The 12,583-nt window shown below is 50.7% G+C and overlaps 4 protein-coding genes across 4 annotated transcripts; 2 read left to right on the top strand and 2 right to left on the bottom strand.

The window, feature by feature from the left end:
* Nucleotides 1-2,926: 2,926 nt before the first annotated feature.
* On the top strand, nucleotides 2,927-3,262 carry CTRU02_204546 (uncharacterized protein; the record flags this gene model as incomplete). The annotated part of the gene is made up of 1 exon (XM_036721019.1): nucleotides 2,927-3,262. The coding sequence occupies one exon, from the start codon at nucleotides 2,927-2,929 to the stop codon at nucleotides 3,260-3,262; it is 336 nt and encodes a 111-aa protein (XP_036587003.1).
* Nucleotides 3,263-5,011: 1,749 nt separating this feature from the next.
* CTRU02_204545 (DUF500 domain-containing protein) lies at nucleotides 5,012-6,565 on the bottom strand (the record flags this gene model as incomplete). Its single annotated transcript, XM_036721018.1, has 4 exons — nucleotides 5,012-5,075; nucleotides 5,128-6,161; nucleotides 6,274-6,431; nucleotides 6,529-6,565. 4 exons carry the CDS (start codon nucleotides 6,563-6,565, stop codon nucleotides 5,012-5,014), a joined length of 1,293 nt encoding a protein of 430 aa, XP_036587002.1.
* A 1,554-nt stretch (nucleotides 6,566-8,119) lies between these two features.
* Nucleotides 8,120-8,493, top strand: CTRU02_204544 (snare complex subunit protein; the record flags this gene model as incomplete). Its single annotated transcript, XM_036721017.1, has 2 exons — nucleotides 8,120-8,254; nucleotides 8,335-8,493. The coding sequence occupies 2 exons, from the start codon at nucleotides 8,120-8,122 to the stop codon at nucleotides 8,491-8,493; spliced, it is 294 nt and encodes a 97-aa protein (XP_036587001.1).
* A 718-nt stretch (nucleotides 8,494-9,211) lies between these two features.
* Nucleotides 9,212-11,004, bottom strand: CTRU02_204543 (uncharacterized protein; the record flags this gene model as incomplete). Its single annotated transcript, XM_036721016.1, has 2 exons — nucleotides 9,212-10,815; nucleotides 10,887-11,004. 2 exons carry the CDS (start codon nucleotides 11,002-11,004, stop codon nucleotides 9,212-9,214), a joined length of 1,722 nt encoding a protein of 573 aa, XP_036587000.1.
* Nucleotides 11,005-12,583: the final 1,579 nt, after the last annotated feature.

Here is a 12,583-nt window from a genome sequence, read left to right as displayed (position 1 = left end):
GCTGGATATAAAAGCCGACAAAAAAAAATCAAGGAGGAAGCCCAGCAGAACGCCCCAACACCTTTGCGGAGATAGAAAGATCCAGTAACCGGATAATCTCCCATCAACATAACATTTGTTAAAGTATGTCACAAGCAATCTTGTCGCTCTGAGCTTGCTAAACCGTTTAAGCAATTTTGTCTGTCGGCCGTATCCAAGGAGGAAGATGCCAAATCCTTTTTAGAAATAGACGTAGGAGTGAAGCTATCGGGTTTAGGGTTGGTGATCGGGTGCAAATTCCCACGGCCCGAAGTGACGTCGTAAGAGCGCCTAGATGTCTCGTCCAGTCCCAGAGTTGATGGCGGTGTTGACAGTTGGTGATCGATAATCGTGAAAAAAGGCGTCCCTTCCAAACGACTTGTAGTACGGGAGTGGGCATCTGGGGGGTTGGGAGTTAGGAGACCCGGGTCCGGATCCGAAAATGGGTCCATTTTCACGTCAAGCGGGTCCAATTTTCGGCCCAAACCTCCGGATCCCGGTGGACTGTGAAGCGAAGTTGTATTCTCCACTAAGCCTACGGTCGGCGGAAGATGAGGAAGTTGCCGGCTAGGCATGGCTTTGCAGTTTTCGGGAGGCAGTGCAGATAATTGCCCGTTTTGGTCCAGCTGTGTTTTTTCATTGAGGTTCGTCAATGTATCGGTCATGTCCCTGACTCTCTTCCGAAAATTGCTCCCAAAAAAAAGGTCGACATCTCGCCAGCAGTATCCTTTATCAAGAACTACTACATGAACAACCGTGTATGGAATACCTGCTAATGGAGCTTTAATTGGTATGGAAACGAAATCCTTCAAGTAAAGGAGACCAAAGTTTGTGTGGTAGGGGCGTTGCCGCATTGGTGGAGGTAGTGGAAATGTTCTGAGCTTCAAGCTAGCGACAAACTCGGCGGTTGCAAGTGAGTGCACAAACTTGGTATGCATGGCAATGCGAGTCTCGAAGTGTTCATGGGCCGACTCAATCTCGATAGAGAAAGACAGGCTGTCAACAACGTCCGGCTGGTCGATCCTTGTGTTTGTTCTCATAATGTCTGCATGATTTGGGGTTGATTCGCACGTATTTGTCGACAGAATTGGGCCATTACTTTGTGTGGTCAGGTACGGATACGTTGGAGAACGCCTCAAAGATTCCGTAGACGACATTTTCAACTTCTCTTTCAGGCAGTAACTTGTTACAGCCCAGCTGCTTCGCCCAGGGTGATTCCGGTGCTACTTCTTGAATACGATGCGATTTCCCCGAGGTGCAATTTACTTGACGCTTTTGTTGATTCTGGTCAAGTGGACTCTTGAATTGTCAATCCAGTTGATGTCTCGTTCCAAAATCGAATTAAGGTTTGGACTCGAGTTGTTGGTCGGGCTTGCAGGCTTATCGAGGCTGGCAGAGTTGCGAATTGGGCTCTTGGGCTTATGCAACTTGCTGTGCGAAGGATCCAAAAAAGACTCTAACAAGAGGTCGAAAGATAGACAATGTAAGTCACCCGGACGGCCCAGTGATATATCTTAGTGGGCTAAATCTTGAAGTCAATGAGACCTGCTTGGGCTTTTAGCTATCATCACGTACCACATTGTAATGTAGCTTCAGATGAAAGCAGCCTCGCCGCACGTTGGTTCGCGAACCATTTCTAAAGCCCGAGCATGAAAGGCTTCCCTGGCTAGGTTATCCGAACAGTATTCCATCCCAACAGCCCAAGGTAATGAGGCTGTATCTATCTATACCATGGGCTTTCTCTGCATCGGCCATGCCGTTCAGTGCGGTACTTTCTGAGTGAAGCCCAGATTTATGACCCTTGATCCACCGAGAATCAACATAGCCTTATGAGTTGCTGTTGGTAATGATCATGTGAAATAGTCGTTAGTGGTCGTCGAAGCCCAATTGCCTCTCACAGCTCCTGCATGCCGATCCAATTGTAATTTCGGCCCAAGAACGAACCCCAGGACCACCGTCAGCATCGCATCATCACGTACTTCGGCTTGGCACTTACATCTCCACCTCCTCTACGAAATTTTGTGTGACCCGTACCGTGCCAACACATCGGAGCTTGTCTGGCCAAAACACTGAATAAGAAACAAGGCGAACCAGGAGGATAATTTTTTTCTGAATATTACACCTCGAGTAGAATGGCACACTTTACATTATATGGCGCATTCAGTTTCGGTCAGTCTCCCCCTGTAGACCTCCCAGTGCCGTGTCAGCCTGCAGGTTCAATGTAGTGGTGCATACGTTATCCACGACAGCTGCATGCCTTACTCTACTAGTGGCTGTTATTATAGGTCATATTTTCAACAAAGATGATTAGATTTGAGGCCTTCCATTTACGAGAAATGCTCTTCTATATTGTCTATGTGACCAATCGTGTACCAAGCGACCTATTCCGTATGGTCTACTGAAACATTGCAGTTTGAGATACACTAGTTCAATCTTCTCGTGACGCTCAAAAGATTCACCGAAGTGTTTCCAGCATTAACATTCTCGACAAGGTTATGTACATGGAGCATGATGTTTCCTTTATACTTGTGTCGAGTCTAATGCTTTCCGCCCCCAGGTTGACCACCTAATTTCACCTTCACATTCAGTGATCTTATATACCTTTTATGAGCGGTCTCAATACAGAGGAGTGCAAAAATCACCGAAGCTTCCACAAAGCCCTCACTGGCACGGAACCTGTGAGTGTAGACTTCGTCTGGGCAAAAGGACACTTGCTCATTGTATGGAACACAGATGCTCGAGCCCAGACCGCATACTTTTACAGCAATAACAAGACGCAGACCCAGGACTAATGGACGCTAGAGGTGTTACCCAAAACAATGTGCCTCATGAATCTCAATCGAATGCAGAGACACCAAGGAACGACGTGTGGACGAATGGAAGCCAGTCTCATCACACTTACTCCTCTATGGGATATTCATCACACACGCACCAGACACCGGCCAGTAGCATACACATTGTAGCACCGGCAGAGACGGCGACGGAGCAATGGAGTCAACGGACGTTGCCGTCCTCCCAGAAGCGCTCGAACCTGGCCTTCCCGGCTCTTAAAGAGCCAGAAAGTAAACAAGTCATTAAACCTTTAGAGGCGGACGCTTCTGATGATGTTGTTTGTCAGAGTCAGATGGAATTTGAGGCAGATCCCGCCCACGAATTCTGGAAATGGAGTGTGCATAAGCAAAACTGGTATCACTTTGATGAATCAACGGGCTCGATTCTTTGGGCTCCTCTTCAGCTAGACTAGAAATTTCTGCTATGCATTCCTGTCATTACCACATTCAACATATTCGCGTTTTACTTTCCGGGTTTTCTGGTTTCTTTGGTTCGTTCTGCTGGCAGATGTGGGCGCAATACCGAAAGATTTCGAGTAATTGGAAAACTGAGATACAATATAGCCAATGCTGCTTCAGCTGCCCCTGTATCGCAAACTGGAACATATCTTGAATCATCAAAGCATATCAGTTTTGAAATTGCAAAATCCATCTCCTGGGCTGCGATAGTGAGCGGCCATATCTTAGATGAGCTTAGTGACTAGTGAAATCTCAAATATTTAGACGCCAATGACAACGTCTTGGAAAAGACTTGAAAACTAGCATAGTATGGGGTAAATGCTCGAGTTACATATATGTCGAAGTCAGAGACTATGTTCTAGAATCCCTTCTCATTCAAAACTCCAGTTGCAACCCAGAATGGTCTAATTCCTATGATGTCTATCTGTTGCTTTTGGCAGATGTAAAAATCCTAGAAAGAAGAGAAACTCTGACCAAGGGGGGTTGCATGATGCATCATTTACTACTTTCAACCCTGTATTCTGGCGTTTGAAAGTCTGGTTAAATCTACCCGGCTGTGATTTGGTTGATGAACTCGTGATTTGTTGTCCTTTCTCAACATACGTTTCTAACTTGCATAACTATCAGCTATGAGCTAAGTATCTCCTCTACGTACCTTTCATGCCGTCGTCCTTGATTTGAAGAAATAACATATATGACACTCTAATTCACCTGAGGCCGGTAGTTCTCAGACACTAATTGAGAAGTCGACGGACAGGTGGGTATGGCAAGCGAAACAACAGTTGGGTAGTCTGCAACCTCTCGAGAGAGAGACACAATATTATGCTCTCAATACCAGTACCAATGTACGTTGTAACTCTAAGCTTGACTTTATGGATAGCCAGATGAACTAAAGATTTGTCAAAACGGGCTAGAGAAGTCTGTCCTCTCAGGCCATTACCCAGACACCTCAACCGTAATCCCCCAACACTTGAGGCGCAAACAAGGACTTGTAGTTACCATGGAGTAGCTATAAGTAACCACCTGACTCAGCATATCATGACACAACGTTTCGACAGCATTTATCAACGTTTGCCCACCCCCGCCATGTCGTCTCATGAAACGAAAGTGCCCCTCTCTAGCCGCTGACAAGCGCCGCTAATCTCATCTAATACCACCCTTCCATATTTGGTTATATCCATGACGTCGTGTCGTCGCAGCATTGAGCTCCGAGCTCATGTAGTCGGCAGTTTACGATCCCGGAGTATGGATATGGAATGATGTGCATATGCACCTGTGCTCCTCCCCGTCAGTCCGTGCAAAGGAAAGTTGCAAGTGCGAAAGATAGCAAACCATTTGTCATGGTTTGAAAGTAGAAGCGCTTCTTTGATTTCTATCTCCTCACCAAAGACCCTGGTAGACATTTGTGTTGAGAGACTAGCGACAGATAGGAGTAACTGAACCCCCTTTCAATCCAGAACGCCCAGAGCTATTGGAGAAATAGCATGGCAAGGAAAAAAGAAATTGTCATCATAAAATAAGTCGTAGATAAAATAGGATGAATGCCACCCGGAGTATCATAAATAATTAGAAAAGGTCCTTCCTTCCTTGCTCCCTCACTGCCTCCTACAGCGTCAGATGCAATTTGAACCCGCAATGACCCAAAATGACTAAACGTTGGGGTATTCAAGTTCGCATTATATTGCCTCGATCAATTTCAAGCATTATTCCTTCATTTTGACGTAGTTACTCGGGAAAATACCGTGCCTCGATCCAATCATACCGGTCCTACAGATAATGTCAGTTTGCGCTTGTAGACAAAGGTCGTTTGATTACATACCACCAATCGGTGTCGCTTTCTGTTTTCTTGAGCACCGTGATGACGTCGCCCTTCTTGAACCCAAGGTCGCCAGGCTGGTCCGCTTCGAAAGTGAAAAGCGCAACAGCCTCGTTTTTCTTGAGCATGGCCGTCTTGGACGCGAAGTTGGGCTTCGGCGCTGCGGGCCTACCTGGCGGCCCAGTCTTTTGCTCCAACCCGCCAAAGCCAGGCGACGGGTTATCCCTATAGACATAGTTGTCGTTGCCTCCTCTTGACGCAAAGGTGTTGGAGCGGGACAGGCCACCAAAGCCGCCGCCGCCGCCGGTGGGCCTGTCGTAAACGTCATCTTGCCACGTGCTGGACCTTTTGGGCCCGCCGAACTCGTCGGCACCGCTGCCACCGCCGAAGGTGCTGCTGCGGTTGTTAAACTCCCCCTCGCCATAGCCACTACCCCGGCGGCCGTTCCACACCACATCGTCGTGACCTTGCTCGTAGACGGGGATGTCATTATACATGGAATCGTTGGCCTGGCCAGTGCGGCCGGCGTTAAAGGCGCGGGAGTTCAGGATGTTCATGAGAGGTGCGGCCTGGGGTGGTGGGCGAACACTGCCGGTAAGAATCTGAGCAGCGGTGTAGCGGGTGCCGTAGAGCTTCTCGTTGGCGTCGCGGCGCTCGATAATGACGGAGCCCTCGAGCGATACACCAGCAAACAAGCCCTTGGTCTTGGAGTAGGAGAAGATACCCGCAACACCCTTAAGCGAGGCGGCGCCGGCGGCCTCGGCATTGCGACCTACAGGTCCCGCGGCAATAGAGACATTGCCTCCCAGGGTAAGAGAGCCGGCCTGGGCGAAGGTCTTTACGGCGCTCGCATCGTTGAGGATGAAGACGAAATCAGTAAGCTCGAAACCAATTTGTCCTCCAAAGCCGGCACCAGCGGTACCGATAGCGCTTGGGGCGCTCCAGGACCCGTCGGGGAGCCGCGAAACGACCAGACCGCTGCCAAAACGACCGGAGCCGAGGAAGCCTGCCTTAAGGACAGTAAGGATCGCGAGGCCCTATTCAGTTCAATGTATGTTAGCAAACATTGCTTTGCAACGATTCGCAGAGACACGATCCGGAGGCCTCTGAAGGCAAGGAAAAATGGTGTGTGTGTGCGCGCGCGCGCGCCAAGGCGGCGACGGAAAAGTCGTGTAGGGAGGGCGGGGTGCGAATATGGCTCACCTTCGCGTTGGCGAGAATCGAGGGAGGAATAATCTTGTCGGGACTAAATGCTTGCCGAGGGTCGATAAAGGACGTCAGAATCTTGCCGCACTTCTTGCATTCCGCTGTATATGAAGGTTAGTTAAATGTTTGCGCCGGGGGGAAAGATGATGGAAGGGCGGGTGAACCGGATCGCCGGCACAGAGGAGATGGTGGACTTACACGCCATAGACGACGGCAACGGGTTATGGAGGCCCATGATGACGACTTATCGAGCGCGATATTAGAAAAAGGTCGAAGTCGCTTACTCGAGAGGGGAGTGGTGAAAGATTGGGAGGTTGAAGGGAAGGGGGAAAAAAGAGAGACAGCTACACGAAGAGGCGAGGAGGTGCCTGGGATATTGGGATGTGATTTAGGTAGGTAGATCCAAAAGTACTTTCGGGATCCTCTTCGTCCACGGTTCCCGCAACTATGGTGAGTCCACACCTCCACGTAATAGCGATTTAGTGGGGTTCTAATGGGTGAAGAGCCGCCGAGGCCTGCGCCTCTTCTTTTCGTCTTAACCAAGAAATTTGGAGAAGAGCAGCTGTTACTGTGAATGCTGAGAGCATCCCAAAACAGGATGGTGAGTCTTTGGCTTGGCCTTCCGAGAGGGACACGGTACTCCTTATCATACTCGTTTCCTTTAAATGTTTACCTGCTTGTTTCTCTCTACAAAACAGATTACTATCCTGCCATTGGACAGCGCTGTCTATGGAGTTGCTCGTCAGACAGACAGGATCTAGCTCTGATTTCTTCAGCATCAACCCAGTGCACCTTTTTACGATAGTTTACGTTTGTCTAGGGTTGGTGCAGGTGACCAAAAAAATCTTGGGATCGCCGAAACAAAACATTTTTCAAAACAAAAAGTCGACTGGGAATGGGTGAGAGGGAGCTACTCTGGTGAGGCGTTGCGGGCTGTCATTGCTACGGTACCTTGCGGCGCGGTGGTGAGGTAATACCACCTCTTTATTCGCGGGGTACGGGAATCTCTTAACAGAGTTGGAGGGGAGAAGGACCACTGCTCTCTTCTCGGATTTGGGGGCTCCATTGTAGGCCTGAGTGTGGCGCAGGCACACTGACGCGCAACCCCACTAACAAGGGTACCGATCCGAGAAGCGTCACTGTCGCTCCTGTTCGCTGCCGGCCGCTAGTAGTAGACGCAGTGACCATTTATCCTTCCCGCCTGACATACCACTATGTGCACTTTCCCTACTCGGGGAATGACGCTAGGGAAAAACTCACACTACGCTCCGGGGTTCTAGACCCCCCGGTCAATCCCGTGCCTTTCCAGCGCACCTTTGCGAATTCCAGCCTCGCCTCGACTGGCTTTCTTTGAAAACGCCCGGTCCGGCCATCGTCATTGTTTCGCCGCCTGCTAAACCAACCACATCTTCGCCCATCAATCCACCCATCCCTTTTAAAGCCTTTCCCATACAAAACCACGAACAAAACCACGAACAAAACAGCCGCCAGCGGGACATTCAAATATAATTACGCACACAAGCTCCGCCTATCCCAACACCTTTTGATCCAAGTATCTACGAAGACCACCAAAAGACGAAAGGTACACTGAACTGTGCACGCGGCAGTCGACACGAAGCGAAGGTCAATCGAAGCTCTTACATCCTCGACCAACTCGACCAAAACCACCAAAAATCGACAAGATTTTGACTGCACCCGCTTCCCAGGGTTCCGTGCCGTCACCTCCGTTGTCGCACGCATTGAGCCATCTTTCTTCTCTACCCCAAGCTACCGCCGGTCCATCGCAAGAATGTCGGAGGCATACGAGCGCGAGCGCCAGAACAATGCCCGTTTGGACGAGCTGTCCGCAAAAGTGTCCGCTCTCCGCGGCGTCACTGTTGACATTTACGACAATGCGCGTGCCCACGAGGTCATCGACAACACAGTATGTCTATTCCCCCTTTTCCCCTTCTATTCCTCACAGCAAAAGAGGCGGTTCAGCTTACAATCCCACCCCCTTGTCAGTCCGAAACGTTCTCCTCCATGTCCACCCAACTCAAGGGTTCCGCCGGCCGGTTAACCCGTATGGCTGCCTCCGGAAACAAGGTCGCCATCCTCAAGCTGTCAGCCATCATCATCGGCGTCTTCAGCCTCCTGTTCTACATTTCTAAACTCTTCTTTTGAGAGTTTCGCGCGAATACAATCTTTCGGTCGGTTTTCTATGTCCTTGGTTCGATAGACATGGGCGGCAAAGCAAGAAAGGCAGGCAGGGGGGCACCTATGAGACTTGACAAAAAAATAAAGGAGGGATGACAATAGGCGAACCCATCAACTGCATGATGGACTCGGCGCCGGCGCTACATTATGGTTTCAAGGGGTGGGAGGGGGTGAGCGAGTTGGATTACCCCAACTCACAAAGGTGCCACAGGATGAATCGGCAAGTAAGAACATAAGGGAAAACAACTTTTTTTTTTTGTTATTTGATGGCGAGGACGTTGGGCGTGGACGTTCAAATACCCTGCGCATGGACAACGGAGTTTTCATATTAGGGGTTTACAGCAAGACGACTGGACTGATTGACTGTATTGATTGCACTGCACTGCACTGCACCACACATACATATCATATCACACTCTTATGTTTATGTTCTGTAGCATGAATTTTAAATAGCTTGCTTTTCAGTCTTTTGCAAAGTATTCATCTATGACGCTTTTGCATCCGAATTACAGACATATCACATAAACCCCCCGCCCTCTGTGCCCGCAAACCCATCAATCGACCACTTTCGTTGAAATGTCTATAGACGAACAGAAATCGCAAGAATACTTGAAACTTCCGCCGCGGCTGGAAACAAATTCTACGGCTTCAATTCACCATCGCCCACTTTCCACACCCTCCACACTTACTGCCATACGTTCGAAAACAGGTCATCGTTTCCTCCAGCGGGCTTAGCCGACCCGGATCCAGTGGTTGGCCCTGTGCTGCTCGTCCATCCTCCAAACTCCTCATCAGCCGCCACTTTTGGCGCTGCGCTGAATCCGCCAGACGCACCGGGGACGATTGGCGTGTTGGCAAAGGAGCCAGAGGAGCCCCATCCACCCAGGTCGGTGCTTCCTCCGAAACCACCAGACGGCTTGGGTGCTTCCGCAACCTTCGGAGGAGCCGGGGCCGCGGCTGAGGTGCTGGTGTCGGGTGTGCTCCAAGCGTTAGAGCCCCACACGTCGGAATTTGCCCAGTTTCCTGAGTTGATAGTGCTTGTAGCAGCTGCCGTGGGGTTTGTCACGGCTGGCGGGGACTTGGGTTGATTGGAAGAGAGGTTGAAGACGGAGCTTGAGGCAGCAGCTGGTGAAGGGTTGCTGGGAGCAGCGGCAGGTTGAGAGGGGGAAGAGAGGTCGAACAGGTCACCCATGGACGAAGACGCTGGTTGAGCGGGCTTGGGCTGTGATTGAACAGGCGCCGGGGCAGGGGAGCTGGACCAGCCAAATCCACCAAAAGCGCTGTTGGAGGGTTGCTTCTGGTGCTGAGCAGCGGGTGCTGGCGCGGGCTTAGAGTCGAAGAAGCTGCCTCCACCAAGGCCACCAAAGGCATTTGACGAACCTAGCGGCGGTGACTTGTTACCGATGGGGCTGGCCAAGCTCGCAAATGGGTCTGCTTGAGCTGGCTTGGGGCTCGTAGTGTTTGAAAACCCAAGGTTGCTGAAGGCATCAGTCATGCCACCGAAGGATTGCTGTTGCTGGTGTCCAAAGGTGGGGGAAGGCATGCTGCCAAAGGAGCCGCCCGGGACTTGGGGGGCTTGTTGCTGCTGCTGGGGCTGCGGTCGTGGGGCAGAAGCGTACAGCGAGAGAATCGATTGCTTCAGGTCTGGCCTCGAATTGCCACCCATGGCGCCGGCAGCGTTGGTGCTAGCAGGCCGTGGCGGAGCCGCGGGCTCTCCAAAGAAGTCCAGGCCTAGCAAGGAATCCTTGGTGCTCGTGGCCTTGGGGGGAGCGGGATCGGATTTGGGAGGCACCTTTCCGGGCTGCGGGCCGGCCGTACTTGCTCGAGGAATGGGATCGCCGCCGATAAGATCAGCCTGCGGCTGCGGGGCGGCAATGCTCTTGGGAGGGGCAGCTGACTTTCCGACCGAGCTCTTGCGAACCGACTCTCGTCTCTCTACGTTTTGCTTCTCCCTGACCAGGCTCAAAGGCACGTCGTCATCGCCATCGGCATCCAGCGTGGCGGGGTCCGGAATGGGGCCGTCCATTGTCCATCTCTTAAGCTCGTACTTGGTGCGGATGAAGTTCTCAATCTTGGATTCGGAGGGGACATGACCAGGCGCCAATTTGGCCTCCCAGTATTTGTTCGCGCGTGCGTTACCCCAGCTCAAAATGCTTTGGAGTTGCTCGTCGGTCCAGGAATCGAGGTCGACAGACTTGACTCTGCTGATGTGCGTGCCCATGCCACGGTGGATACCCGAGCACCGAATGCAGATAAAGACACCTAGGTTCCAGCTGGCCCATCGGGGGTCTGCCGTCATGCAAGAGTTAGAGGGGGAAAATCAAATGAATAATAGAAGCAAGAGAGCACAGTCAACTTACGCTTGTTTCTTTTGCAGTCGGAGCATACTTTGTTGCACTCCAGCTTCAAGAGACTCTTGATGGTCTGCTGGTTTTGGGCTGCTCTTTCAGCGGCGGGATTCGGCGGTCTTCGAGACATGGTGGTGTTTCTTTGTGCGGTGTGTACTGGCGGGACGATTGGCAGTTTGCGCGAAGAAGAAAGCGTGTGCGAGTCGGCAGACGAAATTTGACTGTCGTGGCGAGTGCAATCGGAGAAAGGGGAGGGAACGCAGGATCGCAAGTTGACCAGCTGGACCTTGGACGTCGTGTGCCTGGGATTAATATTATGAATTAACGTACCCACGCAGCGCTGATACCAGCTAGGTCAGGGGCGACTGGTGGTCTCGACTGTACAAATCGTCCCTGCCTAAGGCAATGATGACGGTAGTGAAGGTGGGGTCCTGTTAGCTCTGACCATCTCACTGTTGCGAAAGCAGCCGTGGCATGGCTTGACAGGTGGCTGTAGACTTTGGCAGGTGTCTGTCACTTGGTTTATCATCACTTACACATTCAATAAATCCTCTGTGTAGTTCTAGATGTCTTGTTACTAACCACTTTCGGGCTTTTCAGGCATATTTTATGGCTGCCAGATTTCGTAACAGAGCGACATGTAGTATGTTGATTGAGAAATGTTCTCTATGGCAGTGAAATCGAGCCTGGTTGTGCTATGACCCTGTCAAACATTGTTTAGAAGCTGGAAGGTTATGTACGGAAGAACCATAAATCGCATTCAAAAGCCCATAGACAGGTAGTCTCGTGCTCGACCCGAATTTCCTGAGTTTCCTGACTTCTTTGGTATTCAATTAATCTGCGTAACCATAATCTCTCATTATGCGACCCAAAGCCTCTGATGGTACCATACTCATGCTCAAAGGATTGTCTATAAAATTAGGCAATCAAAATCAGAATGAGAGCTTGCTGATGCCTATCAGGTACTAGGTAAACGAATGATGACTAAAGTCATTTTCGAGAATGTAAATTCTTCTAGATAGGCCAAATAGCATTCGGACACCTTTCAATTAAAAAGGTAATCTGTCATGTTGTGGTACAGGGCCTCGCCCTGCAGCTTGTTACTTTAGTAGCCTACGTGTATCACCAATAGATCCGTAGCTACTAAAACGAATTCCCAAGCCGCCTGTTCTTATTTCGTTCGAGATGAATTACAGGGCAGAGTACACGAGTCAATGACTGCCCGGCCATTTGGTCAGCTTGCGAGCCATTGACTCCCCATCATCATCGACTCATGGTGGGACTTCTATGTGAAGGGCATAGCATGGAATTGTGTATTGGATTTAGTACCCGGGTTTCAAAGACAGCCAATTGCCATGTCAAAGAGTTCTAACTGGAATGCGGGCAGCACGCGCCGGTTCTCTTCCGACTGAAATGCATTCCTGCAAGCCTAGAGGCAGGGCAGCCTCCAATGAAGACTGCATCGGCAGCGCTTGCCCGGAAAAGAGCCAGCCGCATCAATGGTGCAAGCGAGGCAGCTTCAAAGACATCGATCTGCCCAGACAAGCCAGTAAAGTTGCGGGGGCGGCACGTCGGTGCATTAGTAGAACGTGGGGGAAGTGAGGGGTTGCGGCGTTCTCACGCCCAACTTACACCTTAATCCGTCGCATTTTGACGTCTCACTCACCAACCCTCCCTCTTTCATAGGTAGGATGGCCCTCGAACCCGCA

The sequence above is a fragment of the Colletotrichum truncatum genome (assembly GCF_014235925.2).
Source record: "Colletotrichum truncatum strain CMES1059 chromosome Unknown Contig_0002, whole genome shotgun sequence".
NCBI lineage: Eukaryota > Fungi > Ascomycota > Sordariomycetes > Glomerellales > Glomerellaceae > Colletotrichum > Colletotrichum truncatum.
This window is presented reverse-complemented; position numbering and strand designations above follow the sequence as displayed.